Here is a 13,492-nt window from a genome sequence, read left to right on the forward strand (position 1 = left end):
CTAATTTTTACAGATAAGGAACTGAGGCAAACAAGTTTAAGTGACTTGCCCAGGGCCACATAGCGAGTAAGTTTCTGAGACTAGATTTGGACTAAACTTCCCAAAGTCCTCCTCTGACACCTCACCGTAGCCTGAAGATGACAATGGATTCTGAAAGGGCAACTAGCTGAGTTGAAGCTCTGACAAGGCTTCTGGTACCTCCCGGTGATAGGTCAAACCTGGCTCCTGAGGACCAGCCTACATCCACAGAGGCTCACTACCAGGAGACCAGCTACTTATAGAGGAATTCTTTGGACGTGGCAATTCATGAAACTATGAATACAATAAAAGTCTTCTGTCTTTGGTGGCCCCCTTTCCCTTTTGCATTGTCAATGACAGAGTGGCAGAGAATACTCAGAAACACAGTTTTTAATTCATCTAAAAACATCAAAGAAGCCACTTACTGTGAGACTGCAGAGGTTCTTAACCTGGGTTCCATGAACTTATTTTTTAATAGCTGATAGCTGTATTTCAATCTAACTGACTTCCTCTGTAATTCTATGTAGTTTATTTTATGCTTTTAAAAACATTCTGAAAGGAGTTCACGGGCTTCACTAGACTGCCCATGAGCATGATGCAGAGGAAAAAAAATTTTAAACCTCCATATAAGAATAATTGAATTATTTTACTCTTGCTTTTCTCTCTAGGAGTAAAAGCTAAATACAGAAAGAAGTTGAAGCTAAATGGAAAGATGGTTCCCAGGTCACCCTCAGAGACAAATAAGATAATTAAAGGCATTCATTTATCATGCATTGAAATGCACCAAGTAATAAAATTTGGTGAGGTATTTTCGATTGGCTTGCTTGGTGGTACTCATGATAAATATTTGCAAAAAGACAACCATGAAAATCATTGTAGTTTATGTACCATCTGTTGCAGAGAAAGATGGGAAGACCATCTAAACTGCTCTGCTACCTGATAATCTCATTGCAAAGGAGAGAAGGGAAAACTAAATATAAATGAGTATATATTTTTTTCATTCGTGTGTGTGTGTGTGTGTGTGTGTGTGTGTGTAGTTGTCTGTTAGAGAAGTAAGCAGAAAGGTCATGACGTGGAGAACACAGCCACAGAAGCCCCATGTCTCAGGTCTATTCATGAATACTTCATGAGAAAGCCCTGGGATTGGAGATCATTGAATGACATCTCAAAAACAAAACTGATTATATTTTAACAGACAGTAAGCAACTTGCTACTGTTAGATGAGTCATTCCTAAATCAGTTCTTGGGACCATCAACAGAGAACAAAGATCAAAATTAATCCAAAATTGGGATAAAAAATGAGAAAAAGATATGAAATCTTGTTTAGCATTTAAAGCCCTTTGGAACCTACCCCTATTCTATCTTTCTAGGCTGATCACACATCATTCTCTTTCACAAACTCTACATCCTAGCCAACCCAGTCTGTTGGCTTTTTCCCATACCATCTGTTCTCCCCACACTGGCTCTCAAAAAATCTTTTCTGATTCCCTCAACTGTTAGTCATCTTCCCTCCTTAATCACCATATATTTATTTTGCATGTCCTCTACATTCTTTTCTTTGAACATGCTTTATTCCCCTAGTAGACTATAAGGTCCTTGAGGGCAGTAACTATCTTATATTTTTATTTGCATCCTCAGGGCCTAATAACGCCTGGCATATAATCAGCACTTTTAAAAGGCTTATTAAATGAGTGCAATTAAAATCATGCCAAAAAAAATCATGCCAAATTAACCTATTTAAACAAGTCATTCATTCTGAAAATGGGATATGGATGGAAAAAGACATCAACTTCAATTTCAATAATTACACATAGAAATTTAACTGATGTAAATCAGTTGTCACAAAGAGACCAAATGAGCATAAAAACCACCTAAATCAGCAAAAACTTGACTTACTAGTCAGGCAGAGAGACAAAGCAGCTAAGGGCAAAACCAGTTTTATAATGTACTTTCTGGTAACATTAAATGGAAAAAATGATAGTAAAAGATGAGCAATATCATTTCATAATGCAGTAAGAAACAGCAGAGAAGAAAAAAAGATCTAATGGTAAGAGACTCAAGTAAGCAAAGCTAGTCCATGGGCACTTAAGAATGAAACTATTAGTACTCTTCAACCTTCATTTCAAAGAGAACTGAAAATATCACAGGATGATGTCTGACTTGTGTGTGAATTGTATTTAAGTGACTCTCTCTTACAGAGCTGCCCTGTCCCCCACTCAGCCATGGGATTTGTGAATATATAGCTACGCTATCTCTGTTGTCTTTTTCCTGAAGTTTAAGTAAATGAGTATTGGAAGGATCCATTCAATGTAGGTTTGAGAGATGGAGAAGTTCCATAGGTCCCGACAGCAAGGCTGAATGGCATTAGTAGTAATGTCCCCATAATGGAAATGAAAGCACCTGCAATGGATGATTTACTTGTGGAAAGAGAATATTTCCCTCTCCTAATCAACTGCTCTCTATCAACCAACACTAAGCACAAAGGGAACTTACTATTCTATGATATTACATATTTTTTCTTAAGTCTTCTCTCCTTTCTTTGTCAAAGATCCCTTTAATGTGTATATATTACTCTCATTAAGCCTTTATAGATACATGAAACTGAAAAGTTTTTACATGCACAAAATTACTGAAATTAGGATAAGATAAAAAAAGCAACTGGAAAAATCTTTGTGCCAAATCTCTTAAATCAAGATGACCCAAACATATCAGCAGCTAATAGAAATATTTGAAAACAAAAAACATTCCCCAAACAGTAAGTGGTCAAAAGATAGAAAAGTTCTCTAAAGAAGTAAAAACTATTAATAAATGTATGAAATGACTCAAATAACCAACTATAAAGAAATGTCAAACAAAATAACTTTAAAGTTTCATCCCACTCCTAGAAGATTGGAAAAGATGCAAAAAGATATGAATAATCAATGCTGGAGGATTTGAAGAAAGTTTGGGATATTAATGAACTGTTTTATGAATTTGTATAACCATTCTCGAGAGCAAGTTGGGATCTTGCAAAGAAAGTGACCACATCCTTTGACCCAGAAATTCCATTGCCAAGCATATATGCTAAGATCATTGCCAACGGCCCCCAAACCACCAAAATGCAAAAAAGAAAAAGTACTTTTTTATAAGAGAAGAACTGGGGAATGGCTAAACAACTTATGACAGATGAACAAAATGTAATATTATGCACTGTGAAAAACTGTTACCATGACAAATACAGAAAAGTATGGGAAGAGTTCTAGACTACGCAAAGTAAATTAAATGCAATTATAAAATTGCAATTTTATACTATGCAATACATACAGTGATTACAACAATCTAAAAAGATCAACATATCAAAACTGAATGCTACAAAATTACAACAATCAAAATTGGCTCCCTAAAAAGAAATGCGAAAAAGGATCTTGTGTTGCTTTTGTATGTATCCCCAGCATGAGGGAAGCAGTTGAGTTTTCAATGATACCACGCTGATCACAAGCAGGAGAGTGAAATTTTAGTGCCAAGTCATGCGCCATGGATGCCTATCAAGAAATTCCACAATCTAAAAAAATCAAAGTTGCAGATGATTCAAAGGGAAACAGAAGAGCAAATGGTGGGCCTAAATAGCCTGCAATGATCTCTATGTGCACGAAATACAAAAGGTTTCACTCAGGAGAATTAGGATCAGAAAGGAGGGCATTGAGTCAATCATGTAGAGTGAAGTATAAGAGATCAACAGCTTCATGGTATTCACTCCTGTGGGGCTAAAGATCGAGCAGACATCTAGAATGCTAGAGGAACATGACAGAGTTTATGGACACGAGTTACCCCAGACGGGCTACAATCCATGAGTGGATAATCATAGATTAGATCCAAAAGAGGAAGAAGGATTGAAGCCTCTTTGTATCATGAGGCATGGAAGTGAATGATCAAGAGAGAGTCTCATAGATATTCATCCCACAAAATGGAAGCTCTTCCTTAGGTCTTTTTACTTTCTGTGGCTAATAGTGCAAAAACCAAATGATCAAATTTTATCCCTCTCACTACACAGCCGACTCACCTCCTCAAAATCACAAATGGTCACACCTACTTTCCTTCATGTTAGTGTCTTGATTCCTATTTCCATCAGGGTTTGCATTCTTTTTTTAATTTTTTTAACCTTAACTCCTTAGAATCAATATTAAGAATATGTTCCAAGGCAGAGGAGTGGTAAGGGTTAGGCAATGGGGGTTAAATGACTTGCCCAGGGTCACCCAGCTAGGAAGTGTCTGAGACTACATTTGAGCCCAGGACCTCCCATCTCCAGGTCTGGCTCTCTTATCTACTGAGCCACATACTTGCTCCTAGTAACCTTGATTCTTGAGAATTATGGTGTTCTAGGGCTTGCAGTCATCCACTGTGTCCAGGGAACTATCTGTGTAAAGTCCCCAGGTTCTTTTTTTTAGTATTGCTTTTTTCTTAGGGAAGAATAAGCCACAATCCAAATCAGTTTTTCAGAGAACCTTTTGCCCACATACTAAATTCCATTAAGTTTTTATTCTTCTGTTTAATAAAATGTCAAAAAGGTGAAATATATTTCATAGTTCTCTCAAGATTTATACCCAACACAATCTGGAAATTTATCTGCATTTACTTCCCCTTGTTTAAATCATAACACAGATATTATAAAGACAGATTTCTAATGAGTGGAAAATCACTTCAATACTTTTCATTATAGTTTTTTAAAGTGATCTATCTCCCCTGACATAGCAGACACGTCTAAGCAAGCACCTCCAAAAAGGTGCCCAATACACATCTGTGCCACAATTTAAAGAAAACCACTTCATAGAGTAAGTACAACTCTGTTTACCAAAGCCCCTCTGGAAGGATTGCATATGGCACTTTCAGCCATTGCTGGTCATTATATGTGTGCCGAGTTCTGTTGCTTATCCATTTTATCTGCATTGATGTAACAGAAGTAATAGACAAAAATGTATTTATAGGATGTAGAAGTTGGTATGATGACTTTTCCTTGAAATGGCTGTTGTCAAGGGCTGACAACTTTCTGCTAACACACTGGGCCAGAACGAGCTCTTGCCTCTGACTGGTCAAAAGTGTCTGCTCTGGTGACAAGCTGGGGGGCAGAGCTTCCCGGAAGCACATACATGGGGGGGGGGGGTGCTGGGGGGGGGGCGTCTCCAGGGGAAAGCCCAAGAGCAGAGAAAGAAGCTTATCGACAGGACCCTGGATGTGCCACATCGGATGGGTAGCCGGCACTCTGGGCGACTCCGATTTGTTCTGCTTCACCTTCTTCCTGGAAAAGTGCAGCCACTTGTGGCCGAAGACAGCGGGCCAAAGGGCATGCAGACTCCTTTAGGTAAGTCGGGCTGCCATAATGAAAATGGACATCAAGTGAGAAGGTGTGAGATTTAAAATGGTTGAGGTCTTAAACTGTAGTGATTAAAATAGTGGAAGATATAAATTGTGATAGATATAAGAGAGGGTGAGTAAATTTGACTGCAGAAATATGTTTCACTACAGTGTCTTGGGTTTTAAAATCAAATATAAGGTGGTCGCCAGGGAAATATTCCCAATTATTCAAATACCCAAGTTAACTGGGTTTTATAGAGATTTTTAATTAACAATACAATGAGTAATCAAAGAAAAAGAGAGAGAGTAAGAAAGGAATAAGTATGAAGGGCCTCAAGCCAATATGGCCTAGACCTGAGTCTTAAAAGAGAAATCAGTCAGTTTTTTAACACTCACCACAAGGTCTGACTAAACAAGGATACTAGTGACACCAGGCCAGCGTCCTTCCTCAAAGAGTCTTCCAGCCAGAGATTGTTTCAAAGGGCCTCTCTCAAGAGCCTCCAGAGCTCCTACCCCAGAGGGACAGAGCCCCTCAGAGGAGCTCCTCAAGGAGCTCTCCTTCAGAATAAGATTTCCTCCAAGAGCACTTCTCCTCAAAGATATCTATCTCCAAGGAAAGAGCCCTCAAGCATCAGTCCTCAAGGAAATGAGTCTCTCAGAATGAGATCCTCCAGAATGAGAATCAGAAATCGAGATTCCTAAATGAGATCCAAGCTCTTATTTTTAAGGGCAAATTTCCTCTGTCACCTCCCCTAAGTCCTTACATCTACCAATCACTATAGATGTTTCTAAAGGACCGCCCATTTTGAATTCACAGCTGAGTAGTTTTGATCTCTTTAGTAAGTCAGAAAAAAATGCTGCTGTGTCGACAAATTTCATTAAGAAAAAACCTCTGAATAAGTTATCACCCTTTTAGGTTTAAGTAGTTTACAAGTTGCCCCACCTTTATAGGTACTTAGTATCCCATTGTATCAATTCTAAAACAGTCATGACTCAAAGAACTTCCTGTCCCTTCCATAAGCATGGATCAAAGTACTTTCATTGTTTAGCAAGCCATTTTCTGTCCTAAAGCAGTCTTAAGTAGGGTGGAGCAGGGACACTCCCATAGCTAGGAGCCCCCACACTCAAGTAGAGTTCTCACCATCTGCTAGGGAATTTTTTTAAGTAGAAGATTCCCCAATGGGGGAAACCTCTAACATTCATAAGTCTGAGAAATTTTGAGGTTTACAAAGGGTCTCCGCCTAGTTTATCTGGCACAAGTTTCAACACAAAGGCTGTCTTTCTGCTTTACTTCTGAAGCTGAACACACACAAGAACACCAAAAGAGGATTCTATATGGAAGCACCAAACTCCTTTTCACGATGATTTTTTCAAAAAGAGTATAAAGTGCTGAGGCTGATGGGAGGACACGGCCACTGGATGGTTCATTTTGCTTGTCTATATTTATTTGTAAAATGTGTCGGCCTGGGCTGCACTGTCTTAATGGTGGGAGGGAGGAGATAAGAAGAGGTCATGGCCACACAAATTCCGATGACAGAAGGCAGTTTGTAAAGAAGGAAGAGCAGGTAAGCAGAGCAGTCTTGAGACTCATGTGTAGAATTTAGACACGATGGCCATAAAGGATAGAAATCTGCACCCAATCTGTATGGATTCCATGAAAAGAAATCGATGCTGACCTGGGACTCCCTCAGATGCATCCCATCCTAGGGATAAGCGTCTGCGCCATGTGTGAAGGCAGACAGAGCCTTGCAGCAGAACGCCAGACAGCAGCGCACCTTCCTGCTCATCGCCAGTTTCTGCAGCATTCCCATAAGGGCCCCCGTTAAATCGGCCGAACTAGAACGGATGGACAGAATGGATAGAATAGAACCAGAACTGAATGGATCCTGCTGCTGCACCCCAGTAAAAGGGGACGGGCTCCGATGAAAACCAGTTATCAGGATTAACAAAAAGCGGCCTTTGTTTGTTTGCGGATACAAACACAAATGTTTCAAGGAACAGTCGTGAACCAGAATAAGAGCAGCAGCAAAGCTTCGACCATGTCTCTAACTCTTAAGAGCACAAGTCCATACTAGGAATCTGTAAGAGCACATCGATGGGAAAAGAAGGAAAATACTCCAGAAGATGGCAGAGAAGGATTTTGTGCCACTGCTTCAGGAGAACATGACAATGTTGTCTTTGAAAGCCTATTTCCCTACCTGAGAATTCCATGAGCTGTGGAGTTTGGAGATTAGTGGGGAATCAGGAGATCAGGATGCCACTCCCTGGGCAGACCTGGAGCCAGCAACTTACTCTTTCAATGCCTCAATTTTCTGCATCTGTAAAGTGGGGACAGTAGCATTTACCACCTACCTGTCACACAACAATGATATCAAGGCTATGAGGACCACTTTTAAAGTATTCAAAGGCTCTTTGGAGACTCCATGCAAAGTGACCAACTATAAATGGAAGCTTCTAACCCTCATTTCTTCACCATAAGGAATGCTGGGAGAATGGCATCCCTCTAATAATCAGGAACCAAAAGCCATGTACAACTTAAGAGATAAGTGCTAGGGTAAACTCTTGACTAGCCCACCAACTAGAGTAAGTGTCCAAGATAAGCCTGGGATCCAGTTTTGTCTATTCCAAACCCCATATACTATCCACTACACTACAATGATTTTACAACACTACAATACTAAGCATTTTACGATATGCAAATGTCTATTTTAATATCTTGTTTTCAATTGTTAAGAATTACTCGGGAATGAACTTTTCCATGTTCAATAGTGAACAAAAAGGATTGTCTTCTGTCATTAGGATATGCATGTATTAAAATAAGTATGCCCTTAAATTTATTCTTGAGTTATATGGAAAAAAGGAGTCTGTGTCCTACAGGGGAGACTCCGCAAGAGACTAAAGTTAAAAAGAAGGGGAGAAAACACTTCTAATCAACTTTAGGTAACATTTTATGAGATTAATCCATGTTTCCTATATTGTATCAAAAGAAAAGGAAGTTATTTATTGAGGAGAATGTTTGTTAAAAACGTTTTCTTAATGTAAAGGTGAACCATAATAAAAATGAAGAATATTCAATGAAAACATGTGCAATGCCTAAATTACTTTGTAAGTCAAATCTATGACTTAAAAACTACTGGCCTTTATACTGTACAATCAAACAATGCAATTATGTTACTAAAGACTTTAGAATTAATTAGGTCATTTCACATTACAAATTTCTAGCTCCATTTTATCAGGTAATTTTTTCCATGTAAAATCTCAGTGATGTAAAATAACTAATTTTAAAAATTCATTAAATATGATCATGAATTTCAGATTTGCGCAACATACATAGCAAGCCAAATAAAAATAGAGGAAAAAAGAAAGCCTCAGACCACAAATGAGTCTAAATTTTTTACCAAATAAATCATTCATTCAATCAGAATAACAGAACTCTTCCATGGCACCTCAGGAGCAAGTTAGGGTTAGTACATTTAGCAACAGAAGAATATTTAGAATGGAACTTTTTAAATAAGAATTCTATGTAAACAAAACCAAGAAGTTAAGAAATATTTTAAAACTTTCTAAAAACAAAATTAAAAGTACATTCTTGACATATTTAATTTTTGTCATTAGTTTATCTGACATTACAACTTCTATTCTCAAATTATACTTCACATCATTGCACAAATGTCAGTTTTGTCTCAATATCTGTGATAATTACAAGTTGTCATTATCTAATTGGCAGAATCAATTTGATTTTCTCAGGTCAACCAAATTTTCTCTCAATGTTTTTATTGTATCTTTTGGAGGAGGGGACAAAAGAATGAGAAAATGATCTTCTAGGCAGGAACATCCAATTTTGATTAAATACATCTATTTCTATGCAATGAACAAACTTGGGAAAATATACATATCGAATGAGATTAAAAATAACATAAAAACCACACCCAGACTCAAAATTGGCACCTCCTGGCACAAAGGAGTGCTCATTAGACCATCTTATTTGGCACATGAATCTCTCACTACTACTTGGCTGCTAAGGCTTTAGGGTTTCTGTTCAATCTTTGTTATTGTCCACATTCACATCTTGGACACTTTTTTCCCTCACTGCTAATTCTTTCATCCTATTCCAATGGAAAATTGCCCCTAAAACATTGCTTCCATGAGACTATAACCACTATGCCACTGACCTAGGTAGAGAACTCATTAATTGAAAAAAATGGATATGCTCCTTTGTTTTGCAATGAACTCAGTTCTCATCACTGTGTGATGGCCCCAAAAATAAAATTAACTATATATTAACTCACAAGAAAACACTAGTTTCAGATACAGCACATGTTCCAAGAACTAGTCATTTGTGTGAAGTCAGATCATTGCCTGGTTAAAGCAAAGATTTAAGTAAATGCCTCGTTAGGAAAGGGGAAAAAAAGAAAAACTTTACTGATGAAGTTCTTGGGATCAACAAAGGACAAAAACAAGTTTGCTCTCCAAGAGTTCACAGTCCAGGGGGAGAACATAACCTGTAAACAACTGTGTACAAATAAGATGTAGGCAGGAGCTGCTAACCAAAAGGAGAACTAGGAAAGGTTTCTTATAGAAGCAGGATTTTAGCGGGACCTAAAGGAAGCCAGAGAAGCTAAGAGAAGAAGAGAATTCCAGTCATGGGGACTGGTCAAAGGAAATGCATGGAGTTGGGAGCTGGAACAGCAAGAAGCCAGTGTCTTTGAATCAGAGAATGTGGAGGGGAGGAAGGTGTAAGAAGGGGCCAAGTGAGGATCACTCAAGCTAAATGGGATTCTATATTTGATCCTAGAGGCAAGGGGAGTCATTGGAATTTATTGAATAGAAGAGAAAGATGGTCTGATCTGCACTTTAGGAAGAGGAATTTTACAGTTGAGGGAAGAGCAGATTAGAATGAAAAAAGACTTGAGGCAAGAAGACAAATGAAAAAGTATGAGATGGTAGAAGATCCCTAAAAGAATGATGTCAGTGTCAAAGGCGAAAAGAGACAGTCTATAAGAGATGTTACAGGATTCTGCAACAGACTGGAAATGGAGGGTGGGGTGAAAGGGAGACAGCAAATACAGAGGTGGGGAAGACACCAATTTTATAAGCCTGGGTAAAAGTTACCTTAGATTCTCAGACAATAGTGGTAGAGCCTAAGGCACATTGAAAGGCTCTATCTAAACAGTTTGAACCAAGATAGACAGGTTCATTACAAGAAAGCTGTGCAAGTAATGAATTTTGTGGTCAAATGAATTCATCAAACACTTTCCTAAAGTGTGGAACTACTCTTCTCTGCCTTGGTAGAGGGAGCACCTATACTAATAAAATCATACAGCCTTATATAAAAGGCCATGGGATTATACAAAATTTTATCTGCTTTTTCTTTCTTCTTCAGATTAAAAAATGTTCATGTTTTTAATTCATGAGTGTTTTTACTAGAAGTCCAGCTCCTTCACTAACCTCAATTTCTTCCTATGTAAAATTCAGGAAGAGGACTATATGATGTGTGAGATCCCTTTGCTTCTAAGATTATAGGAATCCTATAGGAAATATTTCATTCATATTAGCGTAATAAAGAGAATTCACCCATATTTTACAGATTTCTTTTCCTGAATAAATGCAACTAACATTGTTAGTACCCTTTTAAACTCTGAAAATTTAGCATGCTTAAGAGAATTCAAAATCCTGAATTCACAAATAAATGTCTTCTTGTTTAGGAAAACAGGAACAAAGACTTAAAGCTAGGAAGAAACTCAGAAGTTATCTGATCCAATACAATAATATTGTAGATGAGGAATCTGAGGAATAGAGAGCTAAATGAAAAGACTTGCCCAAGGTCATGCATGTAGTAAGTGAAAAAGCTGAGTTTTAGACCCAAGACCTCTGACCCCCAATCCACTGACCTTTCCATTCTATTATGTTGCCCATTTAAAGAAATACTTGAGATTTTTTCTGAACTTCATTATTCATTCAAGAAATATTGAGTGACTAGTATGTACAAGGTACTATGTCAGGGATAACAAGATTCATAAAATCTACCTGTGCCTAAAATAATTTACAATCTGAGAGTAGAGAGAAGATGTGTAAACAAATAATCTGCCTAAGAGGCAACAAAAGGGTAAAAGAATGAGATAAACAAAATGTTAGTATAGCCTAAGATGTGGGAGATCCCTGAAATGGAATCATGGGACCAAAGAACTGAAAGAACCAAAGAGATGTAGTCTGCTTCTTTAATTTAACTATTGAGTAAAATGAGGACTGCTACATTACACAATTATGTTGTGTAGCAAAACACATTATCTTGAATTCTATCAATAACTGGCAAGACAAGATAAGTGTGTCTGGCAAAAATAAAGTACATGTCAATTATAGGGAGAAAATTTAGTGTACATTCTCCCAAAAGAGTCACATGTTATTCACTGAAACCTACATAATCTTAGTCTTAAGGTTTAAAAACTGCAGAAGAATTTCACAAGGAGCAACTATTAGCCAAATCAAGCAATAAACACTTATTAAGTGCCTACTGTGTTCTTTTTTTAAATTGTTTTTAAATAAACACTTACCTTTAAATAAACCCTTACCAATACAGTGTATTGGCTCCAAGGCAGAAGAGTGGTAAGGGCTAGACAATGGGGGTTCAAGTGACTTGCCCAGGGTTACACAGCTGGGAAGTATCTGATCTACTTGTTCTTAATATCTACTAGGAGAGCATTTAAGACATAGGGGACAGCCCAGAGAAAATGCCTAGAGCTGAGAGATGGAATGTCCTCTTTGTAAAACAACCGAAAAGCCAGTGTCACTGGATCTATTCAGAAATCCAAGTAAAGAATTTTATATTTGGTTCTGAAAGTTATTTGAAGCTACTGGGTTTACTGAACTGGGGGGAGAAGGCATGGTCAGATCTGTACTTTAGGAAAATCACTTTAGTGCCTGAATGGAGAGTGGATTCAAGGGAGGCAGACCTACCAGCAGGCTACTGCTATAGTCCAAGCAATAAGATGATCAAGATCTGTTCCAGAGGGATGGTGGTGTCAGAGTAGAGGAAAAGGGCATACTGGAGAAATAGTATAAAGGGGAAATGGACAGACTTGGCAACAGATTGGATATGGAGGGTGAAAGTAAGGAGTGAAGGATGACTGCCAGATTTTGAGCCTGAGGGTCTAGTAGGAACGCGGTACCTTCTACGATGATAGAGAAGGGAGGAAAGGAGAGGGGGAGGCTTTAGAAGAAACAGCACAAGTTCTATATTGAACACATTAAGTTGAAAATGTGAGACTGGAGATCAGCAAGGAGGTTAGGGGGCAGGATAGCTAGACTGGAGAATCATCAGAATAAATAGTAATTACATCTATGGGAGCTGATGATAGCAAGTCAAATAATATAGAGGGAGAAGAAGAGAGGGCCTGGAACAGAAGCCTGAGGAATATCTCCAGTTAGAGGGTATGATTTGGATAAAAACCATGGACAGGAGCCTGAGAAAGAGTAATCAAGACAGGTAGGATGAGAACCAGGATTTGTGTTCCAAAAACCTAGAGAGAAGATTGCATCAAGGAAGAGAAAATGATTGGCAGTCAAATGCTACTGAAAGGTTAAGGAGAACAAGGATTTAGCAAAGGCCATTAGATTTGGCAAGTAAGAGATCACTGGTAAATTTGGGGATGGCAATTTTAACAGAAGGATAAGACTGGAAGCCAAATTGTAAAGGGAATGAGAAAAGAAAACATGGAAGCACCGATTAAAGAGTTTAGCCAAAAAGGGCAGATGAGATAAAAGATGATGAGCTGAATTAAAATATTGGAATTGCTTACTATAGCAAAACATTTAAAAATCATAAAGTTACCTACTTGTTCATATCGCTGATTAAGTCTGACATATAAAAATAAATTTTAAGTTTATCCTGCATATTAAACTATATTTATCTAAGGATGCACTCTTTCTTTAATAAAGGCAATTCTTTCCCAATTTTTAGAATACTTACCTCTCCATGATTGAAAAAGAAACACAATACTGTAATGAGGCCTCCTAGTCGACTCCCACTGTGAAAAGAAGATGAATATGTCAATGTAATTCGAGTACAATAAGAATTCAGATCAAATTCTATTGCAACAAAATCCTTATTAAAACAAAAGGATTTCCTGATTTACTTAAAACAGAATTT

At 37.9% G+C, this 13,492-nt stretch overlaps 1 protein-coding gene across 4 annotated transcripts in view; it reads right to left on the bottom strand.

Annotated features, from left to right (window-relative positions):
* The window catches only part of LOC100011919 (probable C-mannosyltransferase DPY19L1), a 99,499-nt gene that overhangs the window by 38,934 nt on the left and 47,073 nt on the right, over nucleotides 1–13,492 (bottom strand). For all 4 annotated transcript variants that reach the window (XM_007499952.3, XM_056804271.1, XM_056804272.1 and 1 more), the window contains one exon: nucleotides 13,313–13,370. In XM_007499952.3, coding sequence (XP_007500014.2) covers nucleotides 13,313–13,370 — 58 coding nt within the window. The remainder of the gene's footprint in view (nucleotides 1–13,312; nucleotides 13,371–13,492) is intronic.

Source organism: Monodelphis domestica, chromosome 7 (genome assembly GCF_027887165.1).
Source record: "Monodelphis domestica isolate mMonDom1 chromosome 7, mMonDom1.pri, whole genome shotgun sequence".
NCBI lineage: Eukaryota > Metazoa > Chordata > Mammalia > Didelphimorphia > Didelphidae > Monodelphis > Monodelphis domestica.